Here is a 22494-nt window from a genome sequence, read left to right on the forward strand (position 1 = left end):
AAGGATTAAAAGTGCCTCAACAAACAGAAAACAATCTTTGCTTTCCAACGATCCAAGAATTTAAAAGAACTGCTATCTAAAAAAGCCATGAAAGACTGTTCCTTGAAATTCAAAGGGATGCAAACTTGTGGAAACTGTACACATTGCGACAATGCCATGAAAGGCAAAACACTGACTCACCCCTCACAAGGCTACAGGATGGATTTGAAACACATTAGTACCTGTGACACTAAAAATGTGGTATATGCCATAAAATGCCCATGTGGCAAAATTTACGTGGGAATTACTGAGAGAAAACTGAAAGTTCGTATAACGGAACACAAAAGTAACATCAGACTTAAAAATGCAAAATCAACAGTAGCCATGCATTGGCTAGAGGGTGGATACAATGTGCCCCAATTAAGATTTACTGTACTTGAAGCTGTAAGAATTGACCCAGGGACCGACCCCCACAAAAGGCTTTTGCAAGCAGAATACTTCTGGATAAAAAAATGGAACACTCTACAACCATCAGGGCTGACGACCGTATTGAACTGTCTTGTTTCTTATAGTTGTTTATTATAATTTAAAAATGTTGGTCATAATGACTGTATTTTCAGAAGCATATTGATTTTAGCAAGATTGCACATAATTTCAGGTATTTTAGAATGCTTCCTTCTACATTGCACTCTAAATTGTAACGACCACAACATTTAGCATAAGATAGAATCTTAGATTCATCCACCCAAATATAGTTGCTCAGAGAGTCTTACTCACACCATACATTCAGGCTTTTTTACACTGGATAACACACAACTTTATTAGACGCGCCTGCTAACACGGACACTGTCGCTTTAATATTCCTAAAACATACGGTCACGTGACCACGTCACGACGTATGTCTTACGCAGTGGTAGGATAATCTCCTGCAGAGATGGGGGCGAACGCCAGTGAACATGGAGCAGACCCGCTTGTGAATCCTAAGTAAGTTATCCACTACTGCATTTTGTTGTAATTGCGCTGTAGCACACTTAGACCGTTCGTAATGGTCAAGCTGTAGAACGCTGAAATCACCCTTGCAGTACACGTAGAGTGAGCATTCCTGTTGGCAATCAGTTGCGCGGAGCAGGTTTAGATTGGTTAGCGTTATTGTCAGTATGTTGTATTTACCGTTTGACACACACATAGCCAGCATTTTTAAGTTATTGGGTTGGACATTAACGTTTCTGTGTTCTCTTGACACATAATACTCAACCACAATTCAGATGTAGCTTTAGTTTTTATACAGCACACAGCAATGGTGCATTCACTGATTTGATGTGGATGGAAAACAGTAGAAGTTTAGAATTCTCTTTCTTTTTTTGGACTTTATTAGACAATAACTAGAACAGATATGATATGTTAATTGTTTGTTTTTTGACATTTTACCATGAGATTGATGATTAGTTTAGCTTCCTGTTTATAATTTACATAGACCCCTGAAGAAGGGTCCAATCCGCGACCCGAAATGCATTGGGTGATGATTCTCATGAAATGAATATTATGAATTGACAATATCGACATTTTGAAGAACTTATGATTATTAAGAAAATAAAGAAGATTGAAATCCATTAACTTGTGGATGGTTATTAAGCAGCAATCCTTAAAGCAATGATAAGGAACCAGCAAGGTTCAAAGTAAATAGTGCGCACATTCTCCTTGGTAGGATTTTCCAACCTGACCTGTTCACTCCGTAATGGTACAGCCCACATCAGTCATTGACTCTCTTGCCCTGTATATGACAGTACATCCACTTGAAAATAAATATGCTTAATGTCAGGGCTGGTGAGCCAGTCTTTTGGTTCAAAGTGTTCTCCTTTTATGGTTCTACTTTCATTTCTTCGCCTCTCCTCTGTTTAATTTAATATTTCTTTAAACAATACTACAGCGCTCCGGACAGTCCTTCATATTGTTTTCTTGCCACACATTTCATCTGCCGCATCCCACATGGCTACTTTCTCTAAACCAGGAGGCCATTATGGAATGCAGTGGTCCTTAGTGTATCGTTGTTTTACCATTTCAAGATGGCCAACTCCTGAGTTCCAAATGTAGTGCCATGGTGGAACATTAAAACATTGAGAGACTATTTGCAATACCTCTACAAGATGGGCACCCACTGCTATGTCTAGTTTTGTTATTGCAAGCATATGCCCAGCGTGGTTAGATGGCAGCATGCTTTTTCTTCTACCTGTATACTTCTAATTAATCACACATATTTTGTTGAGTTTGTGTGTATTTTATTGCAGTTATGTCATAGAATGAATTCAAGAATGGGCCAGCGGATCAATGAATGGATGCATGAGTGAAAAGATATGAGCCAGACTACATGTATGATGACATATTGAGTGCCTTAACCCATCAGTGACAAAGGCACGTTTCATTCATAAACCAGACCTATTGACATTGCAAATGCTTGCTTAGAATTCAAGTTCATGTAACAGGGGCTACCTTTATTTTGGTGACCTTGCCTTTTTCTGTCCCAGCCAGAACCTGGTTGTTAACATTGGACTTCAGTGGAATTTCACTTCCACACACCTAACTTCTGAAAGATAACACTGGGACAACGTATTAAATATTAGACATAAATAAATCAATACATGTTAAGGGTATAATAAAATGGTACATACTTCCAGGCACTTAATAAATCTTCATGTTTGCTGAGAATTGCAAATCAGTTGTAGGTGATTTAGAACATTTTATTATCTGGCAATGCGCAAAACATTACAATAACCCACAGAGTTTTTCCAAAGCTTTCTTTACTTCCTTGTTCCTGAAGCTGTAAATCATTGGGTTCAACATAGGGGTCAGGATGTTGTACAGAACTGAAATTAGTTTATCCTGATCCAGGGAATAGCTGGATTTTAGCCTTACATACATGAAGCCTATTGTACCAAAGTAGATGGACACAACAGTCAGGTGAGCAGCACAGGTAGAGAAGGCCTTTTTTCTGCCTTCTGCAGAACGAATTTTTAGAATTGATATAATAATACAGACATAAGATGTGAGTGTTAACAGAAATGAGCCCCCTACCACAAGTGCTGCAAGTGTTAAAAGTTCCAGTACAGAGCTGGTCGAGTCTGAACAAGACAGTTGCAGTAGCGGGGGTGCATCACAAAAAAAGTGGTTCACCTTGTTAGAGGCACAGTACGACAAGCTTGAAACCAAGAGCGTGTGCCCAACAGGACACAGGAGACCACTGATCCAGCTTGCATAGGCCAGACTTCGACAGACGCGTGTGCTCATCACCTGTGTATACCGCAGTGGGAAGCAGATAGCCACATAGCGATCAAAGCTCATGACAGTCAGGAGGAAACATTCTGCACTGCCCAGGAAGTGGAGAAAATACATCTGTACAAAACATCCAACAAAGGAAATGTTTTTCTTCTCAGCCAGGAAGCCATAGAGCATTTTAGGGACAGTAACAGTAGTGAAAAATATATCCAGAAGAGACAGGTTTGTAAGAAGCATGTACATGGGTGTTTTAAGTGCTACCTCATACAGTGTTAATGTTACCAAGAGGATATTCCCAATCAGTGTGATTGTATAGGTGATGGAGAATGCAACGAAGAGTCCAATCTGCACCTTCGGGTCATCTGAAAAGCCGACGAGGATAAACTCCGTCATTCGTGTAACATTATTTCTGTTCATGACTCCAGCTGCTCTATCTATAGGGAAGAATGGAAACAAGAATATGAAGCTCCTCTTAATTTCTATAGATGTATATCTCATTTAAAAAAAACACATATTTTTTGTGTGAGTACATTTTACTTTAAATGCAGCACTGTACAATAGTTCAAGTAAGCAAAATTCAATGTCGCAATGGGTCAGCGTACCACATACAGTAATGTAAACATCAACAGAAGACATTGGCTCTATGTTTAATGCATCTACAACAAGTGATGACATGCAAAGTGGGCGTACCCAACCTGTTAGCGACTGAAAGCAGTCGCTAACGTTGCTATCGCCTATTAGCAAGGCAGGCGTAGTGATGGAAATATTCCCGCTATCTTAGCCATGTTATCCAATGGGAGATGGATAACATGGCCAAGAGCATTTAGTCGCTAATGCGTAAATATCGCTGTATTCTCAGCGATAATCACGCATTTCGCCGCTGGATATTTTAGCACAATGGAGAAAAACGTTTCAAATAGCATGTTTTCTCCGCTAACATATCCAGCGATAGACAGCGATAAAAAAATCGTCGCTAAGCTTATTTAGCGATAATTATCGCTACTTGTTGGTAATATGAGAGCTTTCGACCTCTACCATCCAACTTTACTACTCTGACAAACTGGCTTCCTACTCTATCTCACCACAACGCCACCTCCTTACTCCTGCTTAGGAAAGCAACTCTTGATACAATCAGCATTAACAAAAAAACACATGTTCAGACTCCCTTTTGATTCAAATTCATTTAGATAGCCATTGTTTATTTATTCGCCCTTTTATATAGCACAAATCATACCTCCGTGGGATCTGAGCACTTTACAGAATTCAATATTGATAATCATGGTCTATCAATAAAAATATATTCACAAACAACAATTATAAAAACAAAAGCGTAAATATGTCAATATAAACAACTGAGGGTCAGTTTAAAATCTATACATATCATTCAAAATAGTACATCAAGGGTTCATTGTCCTAATCCGATGGGAAATAGGAGGAGCTTAGGGATTCGCATTCAGCAGTTCCACCTCAATAGAAGACCCTCGGTTTTCTTGAAAGAATTATAGGCTTAGTCCAGTGAAGCACTAAATTGTTTTCTGAAGATAGGAATTTCCAGAATCAAGAATGTTGAGGTCCGGGCTGAGAGGTGGACTCTGGAGTGAATTTGTTTTTAAATAGGTATTTGAGTATGCCTGCTTGAAAGTCCTTGTGTATTAGACAACTACGTTTGGTGATGCTCCTTGCTTTATGGGGTAGCTATTGGAGACCAATAAGTAAAGTGGTGAAGTGTTCAGAGCTGGACAGATACAGTGGTGTAAGATGAATCTACAAAGGCATCCCATCATCACATCTAGATTTCAAGTCAGATTCAGGGATGAAAAAGTTAATTCCTTCCCGAAATTTTAGCTGATGGTAGGCGCTCTTGCTTGGGTGTTATTGTGGCTTTGAATGTTTTGTTGCTTTATAGGACGGATTTCTGTTTTACTCGGTGTGCAGGCAACAAACCATCACACCCTCAAGTTACCATACATATATACATTATACATCGTAGCAGAAAAAGAACAGCCAAAATCAGCTAAAAGAAAAAGATAAACACAAAAGCAATAAAATAAAAAAGACAGAAGCTAGCAGGTCAAATTAAATTCTAAGCTTCCCTCGGTTTAAAGTCTGCTCATATCTGGTTCAAGCACCTACCGCATAATAATGGTTGCTAATGGGCACGGTGTCTGATACCTAGGAATCTTCTCAGAATACAAATATGTCTTCCCAATATAGTTTGCGATTATGACAAATAGCAAAGATATGCTTTCTACCTGCCAAGCCTTGCCCGCATCTGGGTCCTACTCAGAAACTGCCATCTTGGACAAATGGTATCTGCGAAAAGAAATTGTCTTTCTAACAAAGGAAATGTGAGGTAGTTAGGTACCACCCTTGTAGACATTTTCCCTTTCTATACACCACTCAATGGCTTCTACTGTACTTTCTTTCTTTGTTTCATTTCTTTGGTACCCATAGCAGTGATAAGCGTTTTATTGTTTTTGTTTATGGGGTGACTAACTTTATTAATACCTAACTTCCAAGTGTTTATTAGTAGTAGCTCATGTAGACACATAGGGCCATATGTATCAAGGCCAAATGGGTTCGCAAACGCCGAAATTCGCAGAATTTCGGCGTTTGCAAACCCATTTTCGCAAAATGGTATGTATCAAACAATGTGGGTGCAAAATAAGGAATCGCAAAATTTGCGATTCCTTATTTTGCGATTGCATTTAAGGAATTGCAAATTTTGCGATTCCTTAAATGCAATGTATCAAGGAAAATAGAAATTCCAAAATGCCCTTAAGGAATCGCAAATTACCACCAACTTCTAGTTGGTGGTAAGTTGCGAATTCTTTTAAAAAAGCATTTTTTTGAAAATCCAATGGTGCCATGTGACGTTCATACATGCCCTTAGGGCATGTATGTGCGCCATATGCGCACACATGTCATTTTCAGGGGTGCAGCAGGGTGTTCTTGAGACACCCCTGCACCCTTGAAATTATTCTCAATTTGCGAGTAGCAAATTGCGAATCGCAAATTGAGAATAACTTCCCATTCATTCCTATGGGCCTCCTGGACCATAGAAATGAATGGGAAATTATTCCTTAATTGCGATTAGCAATTTGCTAATCGCAATTAAGGAATTTTAAGGAATCGCTAACAAATAGCGAATTTCTTCATACATACCATTTTGCGATTTCTAAATAGCGATTCCTTAAAAATCGCTATTTAGGAATCGCAAAAGGGTATTTTGATACATATGGCCCATAGGGATGTTATATTGATATCAGAACAGAGAACTGTGTCTCCTTATGCATCACCATCATTTTCATCTCCTTAGGGGTTGTGGACTGATTATCTGAACTAATAGCCACCGCAACAAGATAGTCCAATGAAAACAAGGAAAAGGAAAATTGCAGACTCATAACTTATGACCACGCCATTGTGTTCCAATGCTGAAAGAACACCGACAATTTTTACAAAAATCTATGACAATATATGTGGCCACCCTAGATTCCCTATCACACACAGAAACCATAGGAGGGACACTCTGAGAATAGCAGAAAAACAGGGAAGATATCCGTGGCTATCCCAGGGCTCCTAGCACTCATGGAGTCCCAGCAGAGAGACCAGGAAAATGCAATCAAGCAAAATATTAGGGCCTGAAGTGAACCGCATCCAAGACCCCACCACTCGCACTAGAAAATTGAAGAAAATTGAAAGCATGTTTGTGGCCCCTTAAGAGCCCATGGGATTGACAAAACCCCAACATATTCCGTTGAAAAATAGCAGAAAACTTCAAGAAATGTCTGTGGGCACCCCAGGGTCCCAAACACCCAAAAACTTAGCAGACACTGCAAAAATATAGGAAAATGTGAGGTCCTTACATATGAATGGTGAATGATCAATCACACATTCAAGACCCTAACAGGCACACTGGACAGATACTGGAAAAGCTGAAGACCATCCCAGGTCCTTTGTCACACCTAGGGCGCCACGCATCACACTGAAAAAGATTGCAAAAAAGAACCCAAGTAGATATCACTGACAAATAGTAAAATCTAGGATATATCTGTGGTCTCCCCAGAGACCCTAATGCTACCAGGAAGGGATCTCATTGCCCCAACAGCAGCAAAGGTTCTCCCCAGACAAATTGGAAAAATTGTAGAAGATAAAGAAAAATAACTCTGGCCACTCCAGTGATTAAAGCAGGTATAGAATCCAAGAGGGCAGACTGTGAGTAAAGCAAATGAAGGCAATATCAGTGACCAATCCAGAACCCTTACCCTCCAGCAGACACACTACAAAAATGATTACATGGGAAATATGGTGAACTAACCCCCCGATTCCCTGTCAAGAAAGGGGTACAGCAGGGTTGGGTTCTTGCACCCACTTTATTCTGCTTATTCATAAACTGACTCATTCAACAACTCAGAAAGGTAATGGACAGCAATGCCCCAAGGCTCGCCTCTGGCAGGGTTCCTGCGATGATGTTCGCTGATGATACCTGTTAGACTTGGCATCTTTTAGCATGTTTCCCCTGAGTTTTTGCTTTCTGACCTCCCGGTTTTTACTCTGTTTTTGCTGGGGTAATGATTCTGCTCACTTTCCTGACTACTGATCAGTGGTAAAGTGCAAGTGCTCCTGTTGTAAAATGTGTTATGGATTGGCATTTCCATCATTGGCTTATTTGATTTATGTGTCAGTCCCTAGTAAAGCGCACTGCGAGTGCCAGGGCCTATAAATCAAATGCTGTTGGTGGGCTGCAACATTGGACTGTGCCACCCACGCAAACAGCCCGTAAAGTGTGACTCTGTCCTGCCATTGCAGAGCCTGTGTGCAGCCTTTGGCAGCCATGTCGACTTGGCAAGTGCACACACTTGCCAGTCCCTAAACCTTCCCTTTTCTACATGTGAGTCGCCCCTAAGGTAGGGCCAAGGTATCCCAATGGGCAGGGTGCATTGTAGGTGAAAGGTAGGACATGCCCTGGTGTGTGTGGCACATCCCGATAGTGAATTACAGCCTACTTCGTTTTACACTATTGCAAGGCTACCTGTTCCCCACAGGCCAGAGTGGGCAGTTTGATTATAACATCCTGTCATCCTAACTGACTCAGGGAACATGGTAGAAATTCGAGTTTAGTATGCCTGAATTCATAATGATAAAATACATCTTTTAGTGAAGTTGGTTTGAAAATGCCACTTTTAGAAAGTAGGTATTTTCTGACCTATCCATCCATCCTGCCTTGTGAGCTTGTGTATTGTCTGTCTGGTTTGTGAGTGACAGGAGCTGGGGAAGACTCCAGGAGACAGGGTGAGTCAGCACAGGGCTGAATAGGCACATCTACATCATAGATGGGTGTGAGGAGTAGCATATGGGTCGAAATTGGGCTTGGCTTTTCTTCCACAATGCTGGCTCCACCATCTGTGGTGCATCTGAGGACCCTGGCCCACACTGACAAAGGAAGAAGGTGCACCCTGGCAGAATGCACCCCAAACTGGTTTGAACTAGGTCCAGGACCGTCTGCCTTCAGAGGCCAAAGGAATTGCTGGTATAAATATTGGGGCCCAGACCCCAAGACTTTAGAACTCGCTGGTATCAAGGAACCTGCCAAAAAGAAGACCTGGAAGAGCTGCCAGGAGAAGTAATGCCCCTTTGCTGTGTTGTTGCTTTGTTGGGTTGGCGTGCAGCTGCTGCTTCTGCCTTGGGCAGTGAAAGGACCGGACTGAACTTTCTCTACTTGTGCTGAGTATCTCCAAGGGCCTGACACTGAGTTGGCCTCCTGTTAAGAAGTCTCAGGAACTGCAAAGACTTCACCACTTCTCCTGGAACCGCTGTTTCAGTTGCCACAGAGAAAAGGGAACCGCGACCGACTCTGTCATCCAACTCCGTTACTGGCCTTGTGTCCTGAAGGCACCGCAGGCTGCACCACCTCACCTTGCACCATACGCCTTGGTCTCACCGATGCCATCTGCACGATCGTCAGCGAGCCGCTGCCTGCACCGCATCGAGAGGCACCGCAGCCTGCACCACCTTGCTTCACTTTGCTGGCCTGGTCTCAAAGACACGGTCGCTGCTGGCTCGACACTTGTGACCGCCTCGTCCCGCACAGCTGTCTGGCTCCGCCAGCACCAATTCCCGCCAACAGGCTCTGTTGCTTGCATCGCAACCTGTCAGCACCGCATCGAGCACCGTCTCGCCCTGCACCGTATGCCTTGGTCTCTTCGATGCCGTCTGCACGATCCTCACCGAGCCGCTGCCTGCACCGTGTTGAGAGGACATCGTGCCCTGCACCACTTCCACTTTGCACCGTAACCGCAACAGACGTCATGTCCCCTGCACTGCAACCTGCCAGCACCGCATCGAGCACCATCTTGCCCTACACCACCAGCCTTGGTCTCACCGACGCCATCTGGACAATCGTCACTGAGCCGCTGCTCGCACAGCATCGAGAGGCACCGCACCGTGCACTGCTTCCACTTTGCATCGCAACTGCGATGGATGCCAAGACCGACTCGCACTTCTGTGTGAGCCACACTAAGAAAGGTACTGTTAGCAAGTCTGTTCACGCTGTTGCTGGCCCGTACCGACGCAGTCAGCTGGAACTGTGAGACTCTGTTGTTTTAAGCATCGCGGTAGGCTCGGACTGCACTACCAACTGGTACGAACTGTGTTTTTAACATATTTTTGCCATTGACATCTGATGAATTAACTATTTTTAAAGTACTGTATTTTGGACTTTTATCATATTTGGTCTTGTCTTGGGTACATAAAAATATTGGCTATTTTTTTAAACTGGCATGGTGTCCTTTTGTAGTGCTTACACTGTATTACTGTTGGTTATGTGCAAATGCTTTACACACCTCCTCTGAGATAAGCGTGACTGCTTGTGCCAAGCTACCAAGGGGGTGAGCAAGGGTTATTTTAGGAGTGTAACTCCCTTATCCTGACTAGAGTGGTGATTTCTGCCTGGCTTTAGTGTAAACCTTAGCAAACCAGAAATGTATTATTTATATATTTATTTATTTCACTTCTAAAGCGCACTGTTGCCCAATAGGCATCCTGGCGCTGGAAGAACTCAGAACAGAAGGAGAATCAAAACTGGAAGGAAATCTAGGACTTCGGGAAAAGCCAGGTTTTTAACCTCCTCCTAAACAATAGGAGGTCAATGGTTTGTCTAAGCTCGACCGGAAGATCATTCCGCATTTTCGCTGTGGCCACACCAAATGATCTGCCACCTGCTTTGGCTTTCTTAAACCTTCGTATCCTCACCAGTCTAGCCGAAGAGGAGCGAAGGTTACGGGCCGGCACATGCCACGCAAACTTCCTTTGCAAGAGGACCGGGCCCGATCCATGAAGGGCTTTGAACACTAGACAGAGAGACTTGAACTGGACTCATGTCTCAACGGGAGCCAGTGCAACTGAGCCAGAGCCCTAGTGGAGGAAGACCCAATAGGCCATCCCAGGGCTCACTTGGCCACAGCAGACTGGACTCGTTGAAGTCCATCCATGAGATTGTTTGGGGACTCAAGCAGCAAAGAGTTACAGTAGTCTAACCTACTAAGCACGGTGCCACTCACCACCTCAACCCGGACTGGGGAAGGCAGCAAAGGGAGGATTTTTCTGAACAGTCTAATAATGGCCAGACAACCCGCCACTATCTTAGAAAGCTGAGCCTCCAAGGTAATATTGCTGTTAAACGCCCAGGTTCCGCACCACCTTCACTGGCTGAACCGATGGAAGGAAGTCAGAAGGCCAGAAGTTGCAGGGAAGAACAGATTGAACCCTGGCCCTAGGGCAGTATAACACCTCCATTTTACCTGCATTAAATTGCAGGGAATTAGCCTTCAACCAACCCGCAGTATCTCTCAGACAGTTGTGGAACGCTTCCAAAGAAGTTGAATGATCTCCCTCCAAAGAGAGAATCAACTGCGTTTCATCAGCATAATTAACGATTTCAATGTTGTATTCCTTGATGACCGCAATCAAGGGCTTCATGTAGATGTTAAATAAAATCAGACTGATTGCCGAGCCCTGAGGAACGCCGTGCAAGATGGTGGAAAAGGCGGAATGGTAAGGAGGGAGGGATACAGCTTGTGGTCTACCCTGAAGAAAGAACTGGAACCACCCAAGGGCACTATCTGTAACTCCCACCTCTCTCAGCCTACTCAGCAGGATCCCATGGTTCACTGTGTCGAAGGTGGCAGACAAGTCAATCAGAATCAAGACACCTGCTTGACCTCTGTCTGCTCACCAGCGAAGCTCATCCAGCACGGTCACCAATGCCGTCTCGGTTCCATGGGCTGGCCGGAAGCCAAACTGGACTTCCTCCAAAAGTTTATGCTGTTCTAGATACCTAGAGAGAGTGCCTGCGACCATCCGCTCCACAATTTTAGCTGGATAGGGCAGAAGCGAGATAGGCCTAAAGTTCTTCAAGCACTCAGGGTCAAGAGAAGGCTTTTTCAGCAGTGGGGTCACCACCGCTTGTTTCCACTGAGGTGGTGACCCCCTCAAAGACGCCAATGGGAATTCAACGCATTCTCAACAGCTTTGAACTTTTTTGTAAGAACAGGGGCTTGGAGATCAACACAATGAAGACCAAATACATGGTCTTCGATCCCTCGGTCTTTGATTACGTGGGTGTCACCTTGTCAGAACATCTCGAATGGGGCCCGCAGATCACCAAGGCAAGTCTTAAGCTAGCTCAGACAGTGGAAGGCCTTACAAAACTATATGGATTGTCCACATTTAAACCAGCAGGCCCAAAAACTGAAAGTTACAAAATCCAAGCAAGGGGTCCCACACTGTATTGGGCAGAATTGTGGGGGCACTGCCTGACCACTAGTCTGAGCAAAAGTGAGAACAACTTTATGAGGCAACTGTTAGGTTCCCCCCCCCCAGCATCCTCCTCACCCCATTACATCTGGATCTGGGCATGAGGCCAATTAGTGAGGAGATTGCCCTTAGACATGTAACCTTCTGGCGGCGGATGTGGGCAACCCCAGAGCTGATCACTTAGGAACAGAACTCAGAGATTTCCTGAACCTACAGGGCATTGCGAAAATACCCTGGCTTAAGCATATAAGGGACCTTGTATCAAGCTGGGCAAAACTGAGATGTGGACCTCCCCTGAAGATTTATTTGCGCTGATTTTGCGGGAGGAATTGGTGAGATTCTACAGATCATACAAACTTTCTGTCACTCATGGAAGTTTGACCTGTGGCCGTTTGACAGCCGACTTCTTGCAGATTAAAGACAAGTATAGCCTGGTACCTTTCCTGGATGACATTCAACAAAACCTGGCCAGAAAACTGTATGTGCAGTTCACGCTAGGGACCCTACTACTCCACGTTTTTACAAACAACTGGTCAAACACCCGCTCTCATGGATGTCCTGCTTGTAACTGCAAGGAAGAAACACAACTACATGTTCTTTTCTTTTGCCCCACTTATAAAATACCCTGGCAGAGCTGGCTTATTCAGCTATGCAGGAACCTAGGTTTTGTCCATTATGTGGAGGCATTGAGAATTTTAAAGTATGATACCCATCATCCCATTGTCTTTGCTGTATCCCGTTTTTTAAATTCAATGTGGCATGTACGGCAAACCTATTGCATTATTTCTAACCTTGTTTTATCTTTTTATACTGGTTTTATAATTCATTATGTATACTGCTCTGTAGAGTGGATCTTGTTCATATATACACAAATGTATTGTATCGTATTTTCGGACCAGAACCAGGCCAGAGCAGACCAAGTAATGCACTTTGTTTTGGTCCGGTGTTTTTTGTACAGTTTTGTGTCAAGAACCACAGATGAACTATTGCAAGATTATGTATCAGTCTGAATTTATTTGTACATATTCCATGTGTTTTTTTTGACAATGCACTGTTATGGTCCCCGTGACTAAAATAAAGTCTTTTGAATGGAATGGAATGGATTACAAAATATCTGTGGCCACTTCATTACCTCCACTATAAAGAATACATCACTGGAAAAAAGGCACCATCCATCTGTGCCTAACCCAGAGCCTTTACCACTCACTTGATGCCCTCACTCTCACAGAAGAAACGCCAGAAGCAGATGAACATTATGTGGCTACTTCAGGGCTTCAATAAGGCCCAGGATCCCTGGACACACATGGGAAAATTGGCAACAATAGTTGAAAATGTTTGTGGCCACCTGAATCCTACAACACTATCAAGACATCAGCAGACACAGGGAGGTTACACACTGAGGAAATATGCATGGCCACCCAAGGATGCACTCAGTACACAGTTGCGCAGACAACCTGGGAAAAAGCACATCATTTGAGGAAAATATCACAATGCAATGCTTCTTCTGCCTCCCAGTTCTGATTGCACGCAGATGCTGCACACTCCAGTGAAATTTACCCCTAAACACTACCCCTATAATGGTTCAAATGCCCTACTTAATGCCCCCACAGTGCCCTCAGTTTCAACAAAGTGATTTTCACACTAAACTGTAGCTCAATTACCCCTAACCTTGTTGTAATTTGGCAGCGATGGGGTTAGCATTAGCAGAAGCCATCCTGTATTTAGAGACTATCTTGTCCATTTTGTGGAATCCATTTTGTATTTCTGTCAGCCATTTTTTTTGACATGTGCTATCATGTGCTCGCCATGTGCTCTGTCCTACCTTTCTGTTAACTGCTCTCGAAATCTGCCTGGAGACTAATTATATTTAGCATCTTCCACCCTCGCACATGCTCAGTTGAGATTGTAGCTGTCCATGCAGCTGCTGTTAGTCTGTAACTGTCAGGATTTGTTCACCAGAATTAGCAACTGTTGGCTCCTCCCACTTGTTGACTGTGCATTTTCTGTATGACCTTATATGTACCTAAAACCAACATTTTGTACTTGTACCGCCTTCATTTGAGCCCCTGTGTGGGTATAAAAGGACTAAGCTCCTTCCATTCAGTGTGCTACTTCATGCCTTACCGAAGGGTGCTGTGTGAATATAGTTCCACCTCATGAGGTTTAATAAACTCTGTATTTTCTATTCCAGCTTCTGTGCCAACTTCTTTCTATTGGTCTGAGGACTCTGTGCAGAGAAGGGAGAACCCCTAGAACTGGTAGGCCTTGCTGAGGCTCACCACCACAAATTGGCGCTCCAACGCGGGGCTCATCGGCGATTCGGATGCCCGAAGGACTGGTCAAAACGAAGGATTGGAATCTCGCTTTGGACGCGATCGCTGCCTGAGGAGACCCGAGTCTTGGCAACCACAGCGTTTTTCCTTTCTTTCTGATCTGACCATCCAGGTGACGCCAGCCCTCGACTGAGATCTCTTCTGTTGATTCGCCGTGCAGTAACCATTTGGTCGATTTGAGAACTTGGCAGTTGGAACCTGGACACCATTTGATTGGTAAGAGTCGTTCTGCGGCACTTGCTATTGGTTTTTAATGTCTTGGATTGGTAAAGTAGTTTAGTAACACTTACTGCGGCTTATGATTTGTATGACTGGCCAGTATTTGTATGTATGTGATATATATGAATTGCAATTGATATAGGCAGGTAATGAAGAGATTTTTCTCTATTTGAATTTGTTTGAATGGCGCAACGTATGAAGAGTGCCTTAAGCGCTACTTTGATTATAATACTGCACATTTTGCACTATTTTTGGCATGCCTGTTTCTAGCACACTTTGTAGGATGTGTTGCTTTTGTAGAGATACCAGCTTGAAACTCGATGAAGCACAACCACCCCCCCCCCCCCGGAGGGGACGCCTAATAGGGAGATGTATATTAAGTATGCTATTTCTTCCATAATGTACAGCACGTTATGGAATAAATACACTCGTAAGGATCCTGAGTTGCGTTGGCCTTTGCATGGGTCATTTGATCTGTGAAAGATTCAGTATGTGGAACAATGTATGTTTAAGCGAAATAGTAGGCAAGATATTTTTGAATGTGTGCGAATGTTGGAGAAAGAAGTGCGTGAGCGAATGAAGCATGAGGAAGCCTTGATTGAAAAAGAACAACTTAAGAGCATTCATGTGAAACCATTGGAAATGAAAAACAGGGAAATTAAAGAAATTAAAGAGAGGGAAGATAGGGAGCGTCATTTACTGGTAAATGGCCAATACGCTGTTCGTAGACCTCTTTATCCTATTCTTAATAAACCCCAAGATGATTCTCTCTTATTAGATCGTTGTCCACCTCCATATACTCTTCCTTCTGCTCCTTATGAGTCGGATGAGGACTCTCCTACAGACCAGGACAAAGCTCGAGACACTCGCTCAATGTTATCTGCTGGGCGTGCGTCTGACATTAGATCTGCTGCGCGTAAAGCCGTTCGTAGTACTGCCAATGCTTCTGAACTTTTTGATAGTATAAAAGATTGGCAGGAAAGGGAGTAAATATATTTTACCGATACATTTGCCGCAGAGGTTATTGAACTGTTCAGGAAATATTCGGTAGAAATGGAGCCCAATGATGTAGCAAATGATTGTAAACAACTGCGTGAAGGTCTTTTTGTCTTCTCCCAGGTGGCTGACATGATCAGACGTTGTGTTGAAGCAGCCCGTCTGCGAGTGGAGAAAAAGGCAGCAGAAGCAGCAGCACAAACTTACCAGATTAGCATGGCACGAACTTCTACTCCTGAAACAGATAAGAATGTTGTAATTAATGTGAAACCCATGCGGGAAGCCAAGCCTTTATATGTTCCTCCTAAAGGAACGGGTACAAGTGATGATAAGACTTCTACAGATGCAAGGGGTTATTTTATTTATAATTGGGTTTACACTCCTTGGAATAGAGCAGATGTCATGGTCCTTAAAACTGCATTACCTGATCCGCGAAAGAATCCAACAGCCTTTTATGAGGAAGTTGAGGGTGCTAATAGCTCTTGTACTATGACTTTGCCTGATATTGATCTGTTTTTTGGACTAATGTTACCGCCTGGTATGTGGAGAACTGTGCGCAAAGTTAATGATCATGCGACATTTGGAGCATTATGGAAAAATTTAGAGCAGTTAGATGAAGACAGAGAACCTGCACAGAAACCGTGTCAGTTAATTTTAAATCTTTGGGCAGCTATATTAGTTAAGTTAAAGACGATTATTCCCCCTAAAAAGATAGATTGGACAGTGTTAGCATCTTGCAAGCAAAAGGCAGATGAATCAGTTTCTGACTTCTTCACACGCTTTGAAGAGGCATTCCACGACTTTAGAGGCCAGTCATTGACAGATGATACGGGTAGACATCTGTTCGTCAATAAATATGTCACAAACCTTTTGCCAGTAATAGCTAGTCGCCTAAATGCCAGTGAGAGTTCATGGACTACCTCTTCTGCGGTTTCTCTTTTGACTATGGCTCAGTATTATGAACGCCAGGAATTAGAAGCAAAGGGTAATGAGGATAAAAAGACTAAAGAGTTGAAAACAAAAGTTATGTTGGCTCAGGCTTATGGTCCGCCTTCTAGAAGTAATGCTAGAAGTGGACGTGGATCTTATGGTTTGTCCTTTCCTTCCTATACTCGTTCTAATTTGTCTGTTGACCAGTGTGCGTACTGCAAGAAATTTTGACATGGGCTTTCTGATTGTCCAGTACTGCGTGCTCAGCAGAGTTCACATGGTCGGAGACAACTGAAAAATCATTCAGGATATTCAGGGCCTAGAGGAAGCATAAATGATCGTGCTAGGTTTAATGCTAATACACGTGGACAGGATGGGTTTAACACTTTTGATAGACGGAACCAATATCAAATGTCTGACTATGTGCCGTCTGATTTTCAAGATTCTGCTTATGCATAGGATTGCCTAGGATGGGGTAAGGAATCAGTTGAAGTTCCAGTAGATCAGAGGGGTCCCTATGTTACAGCACATGTTTTGGGTTCTACTGATCAGTTTCTGGTTGATACAGGAGCTCGTAGCGCCTTATCTAAACAATTGGTTCCAAGGGCTCCCCTGTCTGGCTCAACCATTACATCGATAGGGTTCGATGGAACGCCTTCCATTAGCCCTTGTCACAACCACTCGCATTCCATGTTGATAAGTTCACTGCTCCATGTCCATTTTTGCTTTCTCCGAACACACCAGACAATATTGTGGGTCTTGATATGCTCAAGTTTTTCAGGGCTAGGATACGATGTTCTCCGGAAGGAGTACGGGTTATATTGAATGAAAATTACCCTGGGATTGAGAGATGCTGCATTGTTAAAGAGGACATTGCATTATCTTCACTCCCTAGTGCTTTGTGGACTACTTCAGACAGCGATGTAGGGCAAATGGTTATTCCGCCAGTACATATTAGTGTCAAGGAGGGTGCTTCTTTGCCAAGACTGCCTCAGTATAACATTTCTAGAGGAGGAGAAGAAGCATTTACATGCATTGTTCATGATTTGATTAAAGTGGGGTTTGTGGAAGAAGTTCCTTACAAATTTTGCAATAGTCCTATTCTTCCTATTTTGAAAAAAGATACTGACACTAGGATTTACAGATTCATCATTGATTTGAGGGAAGTCAACAAGATTGTAGTACCGCAGTACCCTGTGGTTTCTGACATAACAACACTACTTACTTTGGTTCCCCCAACAGCAACTACATTTTCTGTGATCGATTTGAAGAATCCTTTCTTCTCGATTCCTATTCATCCTGATAGCCGACATTTGTTCAGTTTCACTTTGAATAATCGATCATACAGATTTTGTAGAGTACCTCAAGGGTACACTGAGAGTCCGAGTATTTATAGTCAAGCCTTAAAACAACAACTTGATTCCTTTATTTTGCCGAAGGAGTGGCTCTCATACAAAATGTTGATGACATCTTGTTGGCAGCCGATACGCCTGAACTATGTGAAGAGTGTACTTTGTCTCTACTTTCTTTTCTTGCTACACACCATCATAAAGTGTCACAAAAGAAATTGCAATATTGTAGACCAAAGGTAACCTACTTAGGTCACCTATTGTCTAAGGAGGGCCGTGCACTTACACCAGATCGCATACAAGCAATTTTAGACACACCAGTACCTTCCACGCAGAAAGATGTCCATGCATTCATTGGTTTGACTTCGCTTTGTAGGCAATGGATATTGGGTTTTTCGCACATTGTTAAACCCCTGCTAGCTCTTTTGACTAAAGACACTCCGATCCCCCTTCCATGGACAGATGAATGTGAATGTAAATGTAAATGTCATGGTACTTATAGAGCGCACTGTCACCAGACGGTCACCTTGCGGTGGCGCCTATTCGGCTTCCTGACGCTGATACTCATACCGCTGTGGTACCCCTCCTGGCTTTCCCTGTGAAGTATCCACTCCTGGGCACCCCTAGGATGAAGCCAGGCATCCTTAGCGCTGTTGGGGCCGGTGTGGATGCTAAGCAAGCTATTGCCCAGAGTTGCAGCGTGGGGCCCGTGATTAGAATAGGCACCAAGGTGAGAATTAACAGGTCCGAGGAAATTGAGCCCGAGACCCCGCCGAGGCGGGAATCAAACCCTGGTCCCTGGCCAGAACTCTGCATCAGGGTCTGCCACTCTAACCATTGAGCCACACTCCTCCTGAATGTCAAAATGCTTTTCGTCAGTTAAGACACGCTCTTTGTTCTGCACAAGTGTTAGGCACACCAGATTACATGAAGGCTTTTACACTCTATGTACATGAGAAAGATGGATGTGCATTATCAGTTTTAGTGCAGACACATGGTGACAAGCTGCGCCCCTGTGCATATTTTTCAGCTGTCCTTGATCCTGTTGTTCGTGCATTGCCTGAGTGTTTTCGTTCAGTTGCAGCAACAGCTGTGTCCATACGTCAGAGTGAAGGGATATTTGTGTCACACAAACTGTTGCTGCAAGTACCTCATGCAGTAGATGCCCTTTTGAATCAGACTAAGACACAACACTTAACTAGTGCTCGTCTGACAGGATATGAATAGAAACTGTTAGCACCTCATATTACCTTGAAGAGATGCACGACACTGAACCCAGCCACTTTGTTGCCATATCCTGTAACCGAGTCTCAATCAAAAGAGCCTCATGATTGTATATTCCTTACTGAGTAACAGACAAAGGGTTGCGTCGATTTACAAGATACCCCCTTCCTGATGTAGATGGGGAACTGTGGGTTTGTAGTGTAGTTCCTATATTCCCAATAGGCTCTGCGCATTGGAATAACATAAACGGCAGTTTAGACGTAGGACTGAGGTCACCTAGGTCTCTACTGAATATGTTGACTTAATTAGGTTTGCCAGCTAGCTCAGAGGTCACTAGAAACTTTCTCGAGTAAACAAGGAGGTGTTAACTTCCCTGAATAGACAAGAAGGGATTAGCGTCTGACAACCGTATAAACATGACAACTTTTTCTCCCTCAGAATAAAGAGTATATCTCTAGAGTCGTGTGAAAACAATAGACAGCTATTTCACTCAGTCAATCGTGCATGCTTAATTTCACCAGGAGTGCAGAGAAATAGAGACGGGCGTTTTCAATAAAAGTTGTTATTTATTGAGCAGTCTTCTTTCTCATGCAAGAGAAATGAATTCCCACAATTGCAATACTTATCATGAAGTAAAGTGCGTACAGTAAAAGTAGTATTATGAAATAATACTGTAAAAGCATTGATATGGTTTCTTAGCCATATGATACTTTAAAACGGATCAAATATATACATACATAAAAACATTGACTAACATACTCAACTGGTGCTTCTAATATATGCCTACCCTGGTGTACCTGACCTAAGCCTAATATGTGGGAAGGAGTAAGTAAGTTGCAGTTTAAGTTAAGTTGTTTTTTTGCCAAGAATCTGAATCAAGAATTCTCTTAAGGATTTAATCAGCCCCATACCTTGGTTATAGAATGAAGGAGGTCTTGTATCTCTTTCTCAGCACTCGATCTCCCAGAAACCCGCAAGGGTGACTGGAAACACCGGAGCTGGATTTCTCAGCAGGAGAAAAGACAGCGTCTCTCTCAGTGCGTCAAATGGGAGGGTCGGCTTCCTTCAGCACTCGCATCAGCTGGGCGTCGGGCAAGTAGATAGCCGCTCTGCTCCAAACCACTGTGTGTTTGCTTAAGGCAACGTTGGTATATTTATACCTGGAAGGTGCCGGGTTTGACGTAAGGTTGGACATAAGACGTCACTAAGAACTAACAGTTCTTTCTAGACTCCAGGAGTTCTTGTGCAAATCAAAACAAAAGCAGGGGGAATTCCCGTGCTGCTGGAGGCTTGGTTTGTTTAAAGAACGCGTTGTACTTTCTAGGCGTCTATGGGAGTAGCCTTGCCGTATTTGGACTGCATGGGCTATTACTAAATATGGACATGATTCTTATGCCTTTATAAGGATATGTTTTGTTATAACCACATAAGGGCATGAATCAGGGATATTTAATTAGGGTCCTAGATAGATTCACAACACCCACTCCACGTATTAATGTCCATCATTACTAAGCAATACTAAACATATAACGAAGCATGTGTGTTTTACAATCCACCCCAAAAAATACATAAATAGCATTTGAAATGGTATATGGTAAATACACGAAAATGAGTATTTATGCTGTACGTTTTCCAAGCAGTTGTATCATTCAGATAATGCATATATAAATATCGGCTGAATGAATTGCGAAAATTACATTTATAAAATGGCTCTTAATACAGAAAAGAAGGTCGAGACCATTTCATCACATATTTATACAATACTGTTCATGTGCTAGAGGCTGAGGCAAAATATTGTCTCTAGAGTCTCTAAAAATAGAAGTTCTGTTCTCTAAGAATAGTTCTACTTTAAGCAGAGTACCATGCGCCAAAAAAAGGTAAATATTTTGGAAAATGGAAAGAAAAAATAATTTCGTTTTCAGGGGAAAAAATAGTTCCAATTGTTTTCAGTAGTTCTGTTTATCAAAACTGAAGGCCGAATTCAGAGTTCAGGGAACGCTGTGTGCTTGTTGTTTTAAAAGTTATTCTCGTTGTTAGGAAAAAACATTATATCAGACAGGCTTGCGAAAAATTGCTCTACTACAGTAGGTGAGAGTTCGACCAAGTTAGAAAAAGCTGAAACTGTGCATATGAGAGAATGATTGCTATCATCGATGTCTGGATCAGCAATGCTCTCAGAAGGTTGTACCTGTGTGGTGCTGCTTTCATCTCGTACTTCACCGCCACCTAATCGTAATGGTGAAGTCTCAACGAATGCCGTCATCAGAATAGGTAGCCGCTGGGGACAACACGTTGCATGAGCCGTTACCGAACCAAGCAAAGTATCGACATCCTTGGATACTGCTGATGGTAGTGTAAGACAGACGTCCAACATGCATTCTTCTCTGCATAGCAGACATTGAAGCAGAGGTAAGATGCAATCTTGCCAGATTGGTCTGAATGAAAGAGACCAGGTAGTACTCAGATCTCTTAGCCGGGCAAAGCCGAGGACATTAGTGATCCGTTCTCTGTATCGTATAGCCACGATTGTCTCCTCCATTGTAGCCTGAGTTTTGTCTGTTGCTTGGCTTGCCATATCGAAGCAGAAGGAACAAAAATAAAATTCCTGCTACGAGTCCCAAAAGAAGAGGCAGTCCGCCAAATACAGAATGCACAAAATTCGGGAAGATGCCCAGAACTGTTTCAAAGGGTGCTAACAGTCCCGAAAAAATTGTCTTAAATACATGTGCGATGCCACTGGTATCAGACATGTTTAAAATTTGACCTAACATTTCTACAAAATGAACGCAGCAATTTGTTGATAATAGGGTATGTATCTCTGCCGCTGTCCTTGCAACTTGCAGATCATACGTCTCTTTGGACGAGGTTAAAGGCACAGTTGTCTGTAAAAGAATAGACTTCATTCTGCTTAAAGTATCAATTCAAATAGAATCAAGAATGGAACTGTAATGTAAATCTTCAAATTTATAATGGCACAATTGATAAATTGTCCCTATTCTTATACGTTGCCCCAAAGTAGTATCAGCAACTAAATCCTCAGTGACAAGACCTTACAATGAGCTCAAAGCATTGCTTATGGTTTTTTTGTAGAATAAAAAAGATTTCTGAAACAGAGAAAACTATGGAATGTTGTGAAGTTCTGATAAACAAGGAGATATAATAAGTGATGGAATGAACTAGGACAAGATTTGAATGTGTACCTCTTTCAAATGAAATTGAAGTATTACAAAACTGATTAGACTGGTTTGAATGGGAAGGCACTGGGCCACAGGTCCCTATACCCCAGCTCTTTGTTCATCAGGGCTTACCTTCCTTAACATTAGTGCCCATCCTTAGTGTGGTTCTTAAAACTTCTTGAGACATATGTTAATTTTCTAAGA

The 22494-nt window shown here is 42.8% G+C and overlaps 1 protein-coding gene across 1 annotated transcript in view; it reads right to left on the minus strand.

Moving 5' to 3' along the window:
• Positions 1–1331: 1331 nt before the first annotated feature.
• Positions 1332–22494, minus strand: part of LOC144753574 (olfactory receptor 6N2-like) — a 53741-nt gene continuing 32578 nt past the window's right edge. The window contains exon 2 of the mRNA XM_078641217.1: positions 1332–3683. Within this exon, the coding sequence (XP_078497343.1) occupies positions 2740–3666 (927 nt within the window). The 5' untranslated portion in view covers positions 3667–3683 and the 3' untranslated portion in view covers positions 1332–2739. The remainder of the gene's footprint in view (positions 3684–22494) is intronic.

The sequence above is a fragment of the Lissotriton helveticus genome, chromosome 5_1, assembly GCF_964261635.1.
Source record: "Lissotriton helveticus chromosome 5_1, aLisHel1.1, whole genome shotgun sequence".
Lineage (NCBI taxonomy): Eukaryota > Metazoa > Chordata > Amphibia > Caudata > Salamandridae > Lissotriton > Lissotriton helveticus.